Genomic DNA, 15000 nt, shown 5'->3' with positions numbered 1-15000 from the left:
TCAACAGATCAAATAACCCCAAAAGCGAGAGTCTTTCCACAGCAATAACGGACGGGTTAAATATCACTGTAGTAATATATATATCTGCATTATGTGACTTATGTTGCCTTAATCGAAAATGTTCATTAACTTCAGCATTACGTGATACTATTTCAAAGTGATTTCCGTCATTTTGTCAGATTACAAATTGCATTTACCTGTGAAAACAAACCTGGAAAGAAACGTGAGGATTTGAGGAGAATAACAAGAGATTATTTGTGCATTCCAGTGAATTATTACTGGAATATATATCGTAAATTAAGTTCAGCAGAACAGACCACAGATGTGCAGTATGGGTTGTCCTTTTTTCATACTTTTACAGCAGATTGCAAAGGGAAAAAAGAAAATAATCACGAGTAAAAGAAAGCAACGACTGAAAAGAGCTCTTGCCATAGATATTCTTGTTAAAATACCAAGTATAACGTTATTCTCATGATGTCTGAAAATAAATCATGAAGGAAAATTGACAGCTCATCCAGATCAGCTTTATTTGTAGGGCAACCTTATGATTTGAAATGATTTGTTTCAGCCTTTGTGAATGGAAGTTCCCCAAACCGGAAGTGCCTCCCATAATTCAACACGCAGTAAGGTCGTCAGGAATAAGGTGGATAAGGTAAAAAAAAAAAAAAAAAACTTAGATATCATTCGCATTTAGTTAGTCAAGCATTATTAAAAACAAGTAAACACTCAGTAATTAAAAAAGATCAAAAAAAAATTTTGCAATCGCAACAAATAGAAACAACTGAACAAAGATATGATTGAAATAAACAGTGTTTTAAGATTTTCAGGTGTTCAGGAACAGAAACTGTAATCAAATGTACAATAACACTGCACTTTATTAATAAAATATACATTACAAATATAGTAACAAAAGTTATTCAGTCAAGAACAAGTACATTTTCTTTCTGTTGTTTAATAAGTGTTATTATAGAGACGGCTGCAGGGATATTAGTGTTATTATAGAGACGGCTGCAGGGATATTAGTGTTATTATAGAGACGGCTGCAGGGATATTAGTGTTATTATAGAGACGGCTGCAGGGATATTAGTGTTATTATAGAGACGGCTGCAGGGATATTAGTGTTATTATAGAGACGGCTGCAGGGATATTAGTGTTATTATAGAGACGGCTGCAGGGATATTAGTGTTATTATAGAGACGGCTGCAGGGATATTAGTGTTATTATAGAGACGGCTGCAGGGATATTAGGCTGCTGTCACTTTAAGAGTTGCCCAGTACAGTGACACACGTGCAGCACAGAAAACAGAGTCTCGCACTGTTTCTGCGAGCGTGTTTTAGATGTGTGTGCAGCGCATAAGAACAGCGAGTCGTCTCGCGTTTGAATTGTTTAAAGTCGAATTGAAATGCTCACAAAGGAATCGATAAGAGGAATCGAAATTTTAATTTTATAACAAGTATCCGATTCCCAACCCTAGACGCGTCACACTGTTTCCTCCGCACGGGAGAATCGCTAACATCCGCCAATGTGTTTCCCAGAACAGATACCGAGAGGAGGGCCGGAGGAGCGCCTGCGCCTGCCTGTACTCGCAGCTGCCCGAGACCACACACACACAGCTCGTGCGGACGCTGACCGACATGCAGAGCCACGTGAGCAAACACACACTCGCTGCGCTGAACCAGGGCCAAGGCCACCTTTAACCCCGGGTCAAACAGTGTTTCAGTTCCAGACACTTTTTGTCTGTTCAGTCTGCCACAATATTAGTGTATAATATCACAATATATTAGAAATGCTCATTTCCACTGTGGGGCCGGTGCGAGCGGACCTGGAACACCGAGCCCAAAACCTGCTGCGTTCCCACCGTAACAGCGTCACACAAACCCATCATTTCACCAACAAATGGAAGTTTTATCTGAAAACTAATCAGAAAGAAAGCTGGAAACTAGCGAGATCGCAAAACGAACATGATAAAAGCCACCATTTGCTGGAATTTTCGTTGTTTACTTAAAGATTTAAAACTCGATGCTTTACCACAGGTTTACCATAAAAAGTGATACATTGATCATAATGAATTAACTCGTGTCAAGATTGCACATTAGTCACACAGAAATAAAGTGGTTTACCGTTATTTCACAAAAGAAAGAGGACACACGTACTTAATCAGTCTGTTTATTTAGTCACAGGACATATTTATGTCACATTTAGACAGAATGATCATTTCTACATTTTCCACCAAAATTACGACACGAGGAGCTTTAGCATCTCTCCAGTGACAGTCCCAATACCGGGTGTATTTGGTCAGAGAAACAGAGGAAGCTCTCGAAAAAATGGAGTTGCTTTATTTTATGACATTTGCAGAGCTAAATATGGATATCAGACAGTCCGGTATAAAGAGATGAGACGTACTGACAGATAGAATGAAAACCTGATTGTGATATGATTTGTCTGATTTCTTCCATGTTTACTATGGTAATGGTTAGCACACATAGTCTTTTGCATCGCGTATACATATTTCTGCCTTATACAGTGATCAGAATCCACATCGGATCACAGAAGGCATTCAAACATGAAAGTGAGTTGAGCTAAAATGCTGTTAAAAGTCTTTAATGCTGATGTTAGCTGGTGTATGGACTCATCGTGCGCTCAGGTGAACTCCTCCTCTGTTCGTAACCACTCCTCAAGCCCGATCCGGCCCGCTTTGGACCAAGGCATTGGGTGAGCCAGAACCCTGTCCGGTGATCCCCGAGGAAGCCCTGATAGGCCCGATCAAGCCCCGGGAGTGACAGTGGAAACGCGACTGGCGCTGATACGCACTAGCAGCTCGCTTTAGGGCTAGTACTGTCTTAATCTCCAGCAAATACTGATGTATGCTATTAATTTGATTACTCTGCACATACTGCATTTAACTAAATTATAATGTAATGATTGACAGCCCTTATAGAGACATGTCCAACACTCACATACTTATATGGTGAAGATAAGAACATTAACCCATTAAATATACAGTGATATAGAGGCCCAAACCTGCAGAAATAAAAAATGTAAACATGTAAAAGAGGGAGGCGGTCCTTGTGTAGCTCCTGTGTGTCATTGGTCCAGAGCTCATTGATAGCTCTAACTAAGTGATACAAATCAGGATTAAATTTAAAGGTCCCGTTGCATGCGATTCCATGTTTCAAACTTTAGTTAGTGTGTAATGTTGCTGTTAGAGCATAAATAATATCTGTAAAATTATAAAGCTCAAAGTTCAATGCCAAGCGAGATATTTTATTTAACAGAAGTTGACTACAAAAAACGGCTCGATTGGACTACACCCCTCTACATCCTGCATTAGTGACATCACCAGAACCGTTTCTTGACTAACCTCCGCCCACAGGAATGCTCCCTCAACTCTACTGGCTACTTGCGCACTTCTTATAACTTAAGCTACTGTGTTTACTCAGCTCTTACGGTGATTTTCTGAAGTAAAACTGACGCTTCATCTTTTGTGTGATGTACAATAAACTTTATTAAACTCATCAGTACATGTTTGATCATCATTCAGACAGCAGACTTGTAGGCTATTAATAAATAATGGATACATAGCCTACAAGCAGATGACAAATACGTTATAATAACCGTAATTAAACTACTAAACCATACCTGTTTCATCTCTATACAGCAATCTGACTCTGTAGGCATTATTGTCCGACTCGAAATGAACGCCGTTACTGAGAGTTTCTGATATTATCATCATTCCGTGAGATGAATTTTTCCTGACAGACTGAGCGCGAGCTCATGAAGCTCCGCCCCCTGTGTCGTCCAGCAGCACCTCATTTGCATTTAAAGGGGACACACTGAAACGGCTCGTTTTTCTGAGCCCCAAAAAATGTCAATTTAAACATGCTGTAAAAAAATGATCTGTGGGGTATTTTGAGCTCAAACTTCACATACACACTCTGGGGACATCAGAGACTTATTTTACATCTTGTGAAAAGGGGCATAGAACGGGACCTTTAAGTAAAAATTAATTATAAATTTTTTATCAAGTCATTTATTCCTTTATTTATTCCTCTATTATTACATTTATTTCTTTATCTATGTTTATTTATTTTTAATGTCTGCAGGTTTGGGCCTCAGTACAGTGAGACCTGATTACCCATGATTCATCAGTGTGTTTGTGTGTTTTCAGAGTAAGTATAAAGAGGCCGGGAGGAAGCAGGCGTCCAGCGCTCTGTATTCACTGCTGCCCGAGACTCTGGAGACGCAACACGCCAGAGACGCCACCGACCTCCTGAGTCAGGTACTGCGCTCACATGTGCCGTGAGTCAGCCGTGTGTGAGCCGTGAGTCAGCCGTGTGTCAGCCGTGTGTGTGAGCCGTGATTCAGCCATGTGTGTGAGCCGTGAGTCAGCCGTGTGTGTGCTGTGAATCAGCCGTGAGTGAGCCGTGCGTATGTCAGCCATGTGTGAACCGTGTGTGTGTCAGCCGTGTGTCAGCCATGTGTGAGCCGTGTGTGTGTCAGCCGTGAGTCAGCCGTGTGTGAGCCGTGTGTGTGTCAGCCGTGTGACGTGTGTCAGGATCAAGGCGTCAACATTCGCTTTCATTTCAGCGGAAATACAAGGAGGAGGCCAAGAAAGAGGCCTCTGTGAGTCTGTACTCTCTTCTGCCCGAGACGACTGAGACTCAACACGCCAGACACGCCTCTGAACTGCTGAGCGAGGTGAGTGTGATTCACAGTACACACACACACACACACACACACACACACACACTCACTCTCTCTCTCACACACACACTCTCTTTCACATTTAGTTTAATTTAGTTCATTTATTTATATATATATATAGCCGCTCTGGAGAAAACAGTGATGTCATCGTCCTGCTCAGTCATACGGCTGACTACATCATGCGTTGTGGCCGTGTCTAGGCACAGGTCCTCCATCTGATCTGGATACGGCCTGGATCCGGCTGACTACATCATGCGTTGTGGCCGTGTCTAGGCGCAGGTCCACCATCTGATCTGGGTACGGCCTGGATACGGCTGACTACATCATGCGTTGTGGTCGTGTCTAGGCGCAGGTCCTCCATCTGATCTGGATACGGTCCGGATCCGGCTGACTACATCATGCGTTGTGGTCGTGTCTAGGCACAGGTCCTCCATCTGATCTGGATATGGCCTGGATCCGGCTGACTACATCATGCGTTGTGGTCGTGTCTAGGCGCAGATCCACCATCTGATCTGGATATGGCCCGGATCCGGCTGACTACATCATGCGTTGTGGCCGTGTCTAGGCACAGGTCCTCCATCTGATCTGGATACGGTCCGGATTTGGCTGACTACATCATGCGTTGTGGTCGTGTCTAGGCGCAGGTCCACCATCTGATCTGGATACGGCCTGAATACGGCTGACTACATCATGCGTTGTGGTCGTGTCTAGGCGCAGGTCCACCATCTGATCTGGATACGGCCTGAATACGGCCGACTACATCATGTGTTGTGGTCGTGTCTAGGCGCAGGTCCACCATCTGATCTGGATACGGCCTGAATACGGCTGACTACATCATGCTTTGTGGTCGTGTCTAGGCGCAGGTCCTCCATCTGATCTGGGTACGGCCTGGATACAGCTGACTACATCATGCGTTGTGGTTGTGTCTAGGCGCAGGTCCACCATCTGATCTGGATACGGCCTGGATACGGCCGACTACATCATGTGTTGTGGTCGTGTCTAGGCGCAGGTCCACCATCTGATCTGGATACGGCCTGAATACGGCTGACTACATCATGCGTTGTGGTCGTGTCTAGGCGCAGGTCCACCATCTGATCTGGATACGGCCTGAATACGGCCGACTACATCATGTGTTGTGGTCATGTCTAGGCGCAGGTCCACCATCTGATCTGGATACGGCCTGGATACGGCTGACTACATCATGCGTTGTGGTCGTGTCTAGGCGCAGGTCCTCCATCTGATCTGGGTACGGCCTGGATACAGCTGACTACATCATGCGTTGTGGTCGTGTCTAGGCGCAGGTCCACCATCTGATCTGGATACGGCCTGGATACGGCCGACTACATCATGCGTTGTGGTCGTGTCTAGGCGCAGGTCCACCATCTGATCTGGGTACGGCCCGGATACGGCTGACTACATCATGCGTTGTGGTCGTGTCTAGGCGCAGGTCCTCCATCTGATCTGGATACGGCCCGGATACGGCTGACTACATCATGCGTTGTGGTCGTGTCTAGGCGCAGGTCCACCATCTGATCTGGGTACGGCCTGGATACGGCTGACTACATCATGCGTTGTGGTCGTGTCTAGGCGCAGGTCCACCATCTGATCTGGGTACGGCCTGGATCCGGCTGACTACATCATGCGTTGTGGTCGTGTCTAGGCGCAGGTCCACCATCTGATCTGGATACGGCCCGGATTCGGCTGACTACATCATGCGTTGTGGTCGTGTCTAGGCGCAGGTCCACCATCTGATCTGGATACGGCCCGGATTCGGCTGACTACATCATGCGTTGTGGTCGTGTCTAGGCGCAGGTCCACCATCTGATCTGGGTACGGCCTGGATACGGCTGACTACATCATGCGTTGTGGTCGTGTCTAGGCGCAGGTCCACCATCTGATCTGGGTACGGCCTGGATACGGCTGACTACATCATGCGTTGTGGTCGTGTCTAGGCGCAGGTCCACCATCTGATCTGGATACGGCCCGGATTCGGCTGACTACATCATGCGTTGTGGTCGTGTCTAGGCGCAGGTCCACCATCTGATCTGGATACGGCCTGAATACGGCTGACTACATCATGCGTTGTGGTCGTGTCTAGGTCGCAGGTCCACCATCTGATCTGGGTACGGCCTGGATACGGCTGACTACATCATGCGTTGTGGTCGTGTCTAGGCGCAGGTCCTCCATCTGATCTGGATACGGTCCGGATCCGGCTGACTACATCATGCGTTGTGGTCGTGTCTAGGCACAGGTCCTCCATCTGATCTGGATATGGCCTGGATCCAGCTGACTACATCATGCGTTGTGGTCGTGTCTAGGCGCAGGTCCACCATCTGATCTGGATATGGCCCGGATCCGGCTGACTACATCATGCGTTGTGGTCGTGTCTAGGCGCAGGTCCACCATCTGATCTGGGTACGGCCTGGATACGGCTGACTACATCATGCGTTGTGGTCGTGTCTAGGCGCATGTCCACCATCTGATCTGGATACGGCCTGGATTCGGCTGACTACATCATGCGTTGTGGTTGTGTCTAGGCGCAGGTCCACCATCTGATCTGGATATGGCCCGGATTCGGCTGACTACATCATGCGTTGTGGTCGTGTCTAGGCGCAGGTCCACCATCTGATCTGGGTACGGCCCGGATACGGCTGACTACATCATGCGTTGTGGTCGTGTCTAGGCGCAGGTCCACCATCTGATCTGGATACGGCCCGGATTCGGCTGACTACATCATGCGTTGTGGTCGTGTCTAGGCGCAGGTCCTCCATCTGATCTGGATACGGCCTGAATACGGCTGACTACATCATGCGTTGTGGTCGTGTCTAGGTCGCAGGTCCACCATCTGATCTGGATACGGCCTGAATACGGCTGACTACATCATGCGTTGTGGTCGTGTCTAGGCGCAGGTCCTCCATCTGATCTGGGTACGGCCTGGATACGGCTGACTACATCATGCGTTGTGGTCGTGTCTAGGCGCAGGTCCACCATCTGATCTGGGTACGGCCTGGATACGGCTGACTACATCATGCGTTGTGGTCGTGTCTAGGCGCAGGTCCACCATCTGATCTGGATACAGCCTGGATACGGCTGACTACATCATGCGTTGTGGTCGTGTCTAGGCGCAGGTCCACCATCTGATCTGGGTACGGCCTGGATACGGCTGACTACATCATGCGTTGTGGTCGTGTCTAGGCGCAGGTCCACCATCTGATCTGGATATGGCCCGGATCCGGCTGACTACATCATGCGTTGTGGCCGTGTCTAGGCACAGGTCCTCCATCTGATCTGGATACGGTCCGGATTTGGCTGACTACATCATGCGTTGTGGTCGTGTCTAGGCGCAGGTCCACCATCTGATCTGGATACGGCCTGAATACGGCTGACTACATCATGCGTTGTGGTCGTGTCTAGGCGCAGGTCCACCATCTGATCTGGATACGGCCTGAATACGGCTGACTACATCATGCGTTGTGGTCGTGTCTAGGCGCAGGTCCACCATCTGATCTGGATACGGCCTGAATACGGCCGACTACATCATGTGTTGTGGTCGTGTCTAGGCGCAGGTCCACCATCTGATCTGGATACGGCCTGGATACGGCTGACTACATCATGCGTTGTGGTCGTGTCTAGGCGCAGGTCCTCCATCTGATCTGGGTACGGCCTGGATACGGCTGACTACATCATGCGTTGTGGTCGTGTCTAGGCGCAGGTCCACCATCTGATCTGGATACGGCCTGGATACGGCCGACTACATCATGTGTTGTGGTCGTGTCTAGGCGCAGGTCCACCATCTGATCTGGATACGGCCTGAATACGGCAGACTACATCATGCGTTGTGGTCGTGTCTAGGCGCAGGTCCACCATCTGATCTGGATACGGCCTGAATACGGCCGACTACATCATGTGTTGTGGTCGTGTCTAGGCGCAGGTCCACCATCTGATCTGGATACGGCCTGAATACGGCCGACTACATCATGTGTTGTGGTCGTGTCTAGGCGCAGGTCCTCCATCTGATCTGGGTACGGCCTGGATACGGCTGACTACATCATGCGTTGTGGTCGTGTCTAGGCTCAGGTCCTCCATCTGATCTGGATACGGCCTGGATACGGCTGACTACATCATGCGTTGTGGTCGTGTCTAGGCGCAGGTCCACCATCTGATCTGGGTACGGCCCGGATACGGCTGACTACATCATGCGTTGTGGTCGTGTCTAGGCGCAGGTCCTCCATCTGATCTGGATACGGCCCGGATACGGCTGACTACATCATGCGTTGTGGTCGTGTCTAGGCGCAGGTCCACCATCTGATCTGGGTACGGCCTGGATACGGCTGACTACATCATGCGTTGTGGTCGTGTCTAGGCGCAGGTCCACCATCTGATCTGGGTACGGCCTGGATCCGGCTGACTACATCATGTGTTGTGGTCGTGTCTAGGCGCAGGTCCACCATCTGATCTGGGTACGGCCTGGATCCGGCTGACTACATCATGCGTTGTGGTCGTGTCTAGGCGCAGGTCCACCATCTGATCTGGATACGGCCCGGATTCGGCTGACTACATCATGCGTTGTGGTCGTGTCTAGGCGCAGGTCCACCATCTGATCTGGATACGGCCTGAATACGGGTGACTACATCATGCGTTGTGGTCGTGTCTAGGTCGCAGGTCCACCATCTGATCTGGGTACGGCCTGGATACGGCTGACTACATCATGCGTTGTAGTCGTGTCTAGGCGCAGGTCCTCCATCTGATCTGGATACGGTCCGGATCCGGCTGACTACATCATGCGTTGTGGTCGTGTCTAGGCACAGGTCCTCCATCTGATCTGGATATGGCCTGGATCCAGCTGACTACATCATGCGTTGTGGTCGTGTCTAGGCGCAGGTCCACCATCTGATCTGGATATGGCCCGGATCCGGCTGACTACATCATGCGTTGTGGTCGTGTCTAGGCACAGGTCCTCCATCTGATCTGGATACGGTCCGGATTTGGCTGACTACATCATGCGTTGTGGTCGTGTCTAGGCGCAGGTCCACCATCTGATCTGGGTACGGCCTGGATACGGCTGACTACATCATGCGTTGTGGTCGTGTCTAGGCACAGGTCCTCCATCTGATCTGGATACGGTCCGGATTTGGCTGACTACATCATGCGTTGTGGTCGTGTCTAGGCGCAGGTCCACCATCTGATCTGGGTACGGCCTGGATACGGCTGACTACATCATGCGTTGTGGTCGTGTCTAGGCGCATGTCCACCATCTGATCTGGATACGGCCTGGATTCGGCTGACTACATCATGCGTTGTGGTTGTGTCTAGGCGCAGGTCCACCATCTGATCTGGATATGGCCCGGATTCGGCTGACTACATCATGCGTTGTGGTCGTGTCTAGGCGCAGGTCCACCATCTGATCTGGGTACGGCCCGGATACGGCTGACTACATCATGCGTTGTGGTCGTGTCTAGGCGCAGGTCCACCATCTGATCTGGATACGGCCTGGATTCGGCTGACTACATCATGCGTTGTGGTCGTGTCTAGGCGCAGGTCCTCCATCTGATCTGGATACGGCCTGAATACGGCTGACTACATCATGCGTTGTGGTCGTGTCTAGGTCGCAGGTCCACCATCTGATCTGGATACGGCCTAAATACGGCTGACTACATCATGCGTTGTGGTCGTGTCTAGGCGCAGGTCCTCCATCTGATCTGGGTACGGCCTGGATACGGCTGACTACATCATGCGTTGTGGTCGTGTCTAGGCGCAGGTCCACCATCTGATCTGGGTACGGCCTGGATACGGCTGACTACATCATGCGTTGTGGTCGTGTCTAGGCGCAGGTCCACCATCTGATCTGGATACGGCCTGGATACGGCTGACTACATCATGCGTTGTGGTCGTGTCTAGGCGCAGGTCCACCATCTGATCTGGGTACGGCCTGGATACGGCTGACTACATCATGCGTTGTGGTCGTGTCTAGGCGCAGGTCCACCATCTGATCTGGATATGGCCCGGATCCGGCTGACTACATCATGCGTTGTGGCCGTGTCTAGGCACAGGTCCTCCATCTGATCTGGATACGGTCCGGATTTGGCTGACTACATCATGCGTTGTGGTCGTGTCTAGGCGCAGGTCCACCATCTGATCTGGATACGGCCTGAATACGGCTGACTACATCATGCGTTGTGGTCGTGTCTAGGCGCAGGTCCACCATCTGATCTGGATACGGCCTGAATACGGCCGACTACATCATGTGTTGTGGTCGTGTCTAGGCACAGGTCCACCATCTGATCTGGATACGGCCTGAATACGGCTGACTACATCATGCGTTGTGGTCGTGTCTAGGCGCAGGTCCTCCATCTGATCTGGGTACGGCCTGGATACAGCTGACTACATCATGCGTTGTGGTCGTGTCTAGGCGCAGGTCCACCATCTGATCTGGGTACGGCCTGGATACGGCTGACTACATCATGCGTTGTGGTCGTGTCTAGGCGCAGGTCCTCCATCTGATCTGGATACGGTCCGGATTCGGCTGACTACATCATGCGTTGTGGTCGTGTCTAGGCGCAGGTCCACCATCTGATCTGGGTACGGCCCGGATACGGCTGACTACATCATGCGTTGTGGTCGTGTCTAGGCGCAGGTCCTCCATCTGATCTGGATACGGCCCGGATACGGCTGACTACATCATGCGTTGTGGTCGTGTCTAGGCGCAGGTCCACCATCTGATCTGGGTACGGCCTGGATACGGCTGACTACATCATGCGTTGTGGTCGTGTCTAGGCGCAGGTCCACCATCTGATCTGGGTACGGCCTGGATCCGGCTGACTACATCATGCGTTGTGGTCGTGTCTAGGCGCAGGTCCACCATCTGATCTGGATACGGCCCGGATTCGGCTGACTACATCATGCGTTGTGGTCGTGTCTAGGCGCAGGTCCACCATCTGATCTGGATACGGCCCGGATTCGGCTGACTACATCATGCGTTGTGGTCGTGTCTAGGCGCAGGTCCACCATCTGATCTGGATACGGCCTGAATACGGCTGACTACATCATGCGTTGTGGTCGTGTCTAGGCGCAGGTCCACCATCTGATCTGGATACGGCCTGAATACGGCTGACTACATCATGCGTTGTGGTCGTGTCTAGGCGCAGGTCCACCATCTGATCTGGATACGGCCCGGATTCGGCTGACTACATCATGCGTTGTGGTCGTGTCTAGGCGCAGGTCCACCATCTGATCTGGATACGGCCTGAATACGGCTGACTACATCATGCGTTGTGGTCGTGTCTAGGCGCAGGTCCACCATCTGATCTGGATACGGCCTGGATACGGCTGACTACATCATGCGTTGTGGTCGTGTCTAGGCGCAGGTCCTCCATCTGATCTGGGTACGGCCTGGATACGGCTGACTACATCATGCGTTGTGGTCGTGTCTAGGCGCAGGTCCTCCATCTGATCTGGGTACGGCCTGGATACAGCTGACTACATCATGCGTTGTGGTCGTGTCTAGGCGCAGGTCCACCATCTGATCTGGGTACGGCCTGGATACGGCTGACTACATCATGCGTTGTGGTCGTGTCTAGGCGCAGGTCCTCCATCTGATCTGGGTACGGCCTGGATACGGCTGACTACATCATGCGTTGTGGTCGTGTCTAGGTGCAGGTCCACCATCTGATCTGGGTACGGCCTGGATACGGCTGACTACATCATGCGTTGTGGTCGTGTCTAGGCGCAGGTCCACCATCTGATCTGGGTACGGCCTGGATACGGCTGACTACATCATGCGTTGTGGTCGTGTCTAGGCGCAGGTCCACCATCTGATCTGGGTACGGCCTGGATACGGCTGACTACATCATGCGTTGTGGTCGTGTCTAGGCGCAGGTCCACCATCTGATCTGGATACGGTCCGGATTCGGCTGACTACATCATGCGTTGTGGTCGTGTCTAGGCGCAGGTCCACCATCTGATCTGTGTACGGCCCGGATACGGCTGACTACATCATGCGTTGTGGTCGTGTCTAGGCGCAGGTCCTCCATCTGATCTGGATACGGCCCGGATACGGCTGACTACATCATGCGTTGTGGTCGTGTCTAGGCGCAGGTCCACCATCTGATCTGGGTACGGCCTGGATACGGCTGACTACATCATGCGTTGTGGTCGTGTCTAGGCGCAGGTCCACCATCTGATCTGGGTACGGCCTGGATCCGGCTGACTACATCATGCGTTGTGGTCGTGTCTAGGCGCAGGTCCACCATCTGATCTGGATACGGCCCGGATTCGGCTGACTACATCATGCGTTGTGGTCGTGTCTAGGCGCAGGTCCACCATCTGATCTGGATACGGCCCGGATTCGGCTGACTACATCATGCGTTGTGGTCGTGTCTAGGCGCAGGTCCACCATCTGATCTGGGTACGGCCTGGATACGGCTGACTACATCATGCGTTGTGGTCGTGTCTAGGCGCAGGTCCACCATCTGATCTGGATACGGCCCGGATTCGGCTGACTACATCATGCGTTGTGGTCGTGTCTAGGCGCAGGTCCACCATCTGATCTGGATACGGCCTGAATACGGCTGACTACATCATGCGTTGTGGTCGTGTCTAGGCGCAGGTCCTCCATCTGATCTGGATATGGTCCGGATCCGGCTGACTACATCATGCGTTGTGGTCGTGTCTAGGCACAGGTCCTCCATCTGATCTGGATATGGCCTGGATCCAGCTGACTACATCATGCGTTGTGGTCGTGTCTAGGCGCAGGTCCACCATCTGATCTGGATATGGCCCGGATCCGGCTGACTACATCATGCGTTGTGGCCGTGTCTAGGCACAGGTCCTCCATCTGATCTGGATACGGTCCGGATTTGGCTGACTACATCATGCGTTGTGGTCGTGTCTAGGCGCAGGTCCACCATCTGATCTGGGTACGGCCTGGATACGGCTGACTACATCATGCGTTGTGGTCGTGTCTAGGCGCAGGTCCACCATCTGATCTGGGTACGGCCCGGATACGGCTGACTACATCATGCGTTGTGGTCGTGTCTAGGCGCATGTCCACCATCTGATCTGGATACGGCCTGGATTCGGCTGACTACATCATGCGTTGTGGTTGTGTCTAGGCGCAGGTCCACCATCTGATCTGGATATGGCCCGGATACGGCTGACTACATCATGCGTTGTGGTCGTGTCTAGGCGCAGGTCCACCATCTGATCTGGGTACGGCCCGGATACGGCTGACTACATCATGCGTTGTGGTCGTGTCTAGGCGCAGGTCCACCATCTGATCTGGATACGGCCCGGATTCGGCTGACTACATCATGCGTTGTGGTCGTGTCTAGGCGCAGGTCCTCCATCTGATCTGGATACGGCCTGAATACGGCTGACTACATCATGCGTTGTGGTCGTGTCTAGGTCGCAGGTCCACCATCTGATCTGGATACGGCCTGAATACGGCTGACTACATCATGCGTTGTGGTCGTGTCTAGGCGCAGGTCCTCCATCTGATCTGGGTACGGCCTGGATACGGCTGACTACATCATGCGTTGTGGTCGTGTCTAGGCGCAGGTCCACCATCTGATCTGGGTACGGCCTGGATACGGCTGACTACATCATGCGTTGTGGTCGTGTCTAGGCGCAGGTCCACCATCTGATCTGGGTACGGCCTGGATACGGCTGACTACATCATGCGTTGTGGTCGTGTCTAGGCGCAGGTCCACCATCTGATCTGGGTACGGCCTGGATACGGCTGACTACATCATGCGTTGTGGTCGTGTCTAGGCGCAGGTCCACCATCTGATCTGGGTACGGCCTGGATCCGGCTGACTACATCATGCGTTGTGGTCGTGTCTAGGCGCAGGTCCTCCATCTGATCTGGATACGGCCTGGATACGGCTGACTACATCATGCGTTGTGGTCGTGTCTAGGCGCAGGTCCACCATCTGATCTGGATACGGCCTGGATACGGCTGACTACATCATGCGTTGTGGTCGTGTCTAGGCGCAGGTCCACCATCTGATCTGGGTACGGCCTGGATACGGCTGACTACATCATGCGTTGTGGTCGTGTCTAGGCGCAGGTCCACCATCTGATCTGGGTACGGCCTGGATACGGCTGACTACATCATGCGTTGTGGTCGTGTCTAGGCGCAGGTTTCAAATCATCTCATATCTTGACACTGTGAATCGTTTTATATCATGACTCTGTGATTGTTTCCTCTCAGAATAAGTACAAGCGGAGCTGCAAACAGGAGAACTCCAGCAGTATTTACTCTCAGCTGCCGCAAACACAGGAGACGCAGTTCGCCAA

At 51.4% G+C, this 15000-nt stretch overlaps 1 protein-coding gene across 1 annotated transcript in view; it reads left to right on the top strand.

Moving 5' to 3' along the window:
- The window catches only part of LOC308682558 (uncharacterized protein), a 78548-nt gene that overhangs the window by 34991 nt on the left and 28557 nt on the right, over positions 1–15000 (top strand). Inside the window, exons 40-43 of the mRNA XM_081352361.1 lie at positions 1536–1646; positions 4169–4279; positions 4588–4698; positions 14915–15000. The exon at positions 14915–15000 is cut by the window's right edge and continues 25 nt beyond it. Of these exons, the coding sequence (XP_081208487.1) occupies positions 1536–1646; positions 4169–4279; positions 4588–4698; positions 14915–15000 (419 nt within the window). The remainder of the gene's footprint in view (positions 1–1535; positions 1647–4168; positions 4280–4587; positions 4699–14914) is intronic.

The sequence above is a fragment of the Scardinius erythrophthalmus genome (assembly GCF_964197995.2).
Source record: "Scardinius erythrophthalmus genome assembly, chromosome: 22".
NCBI lineage: Eukaryota > Metazoa > Chordata > Actinopteri > Cypriniformes > Leuciscidae > Scardinius > Scardinius erythrophthalmus.
Note: the sequence above shows the minus strand (reverse complement) of the source record. Positions and strands in the feature narration are given on the sequence as shown.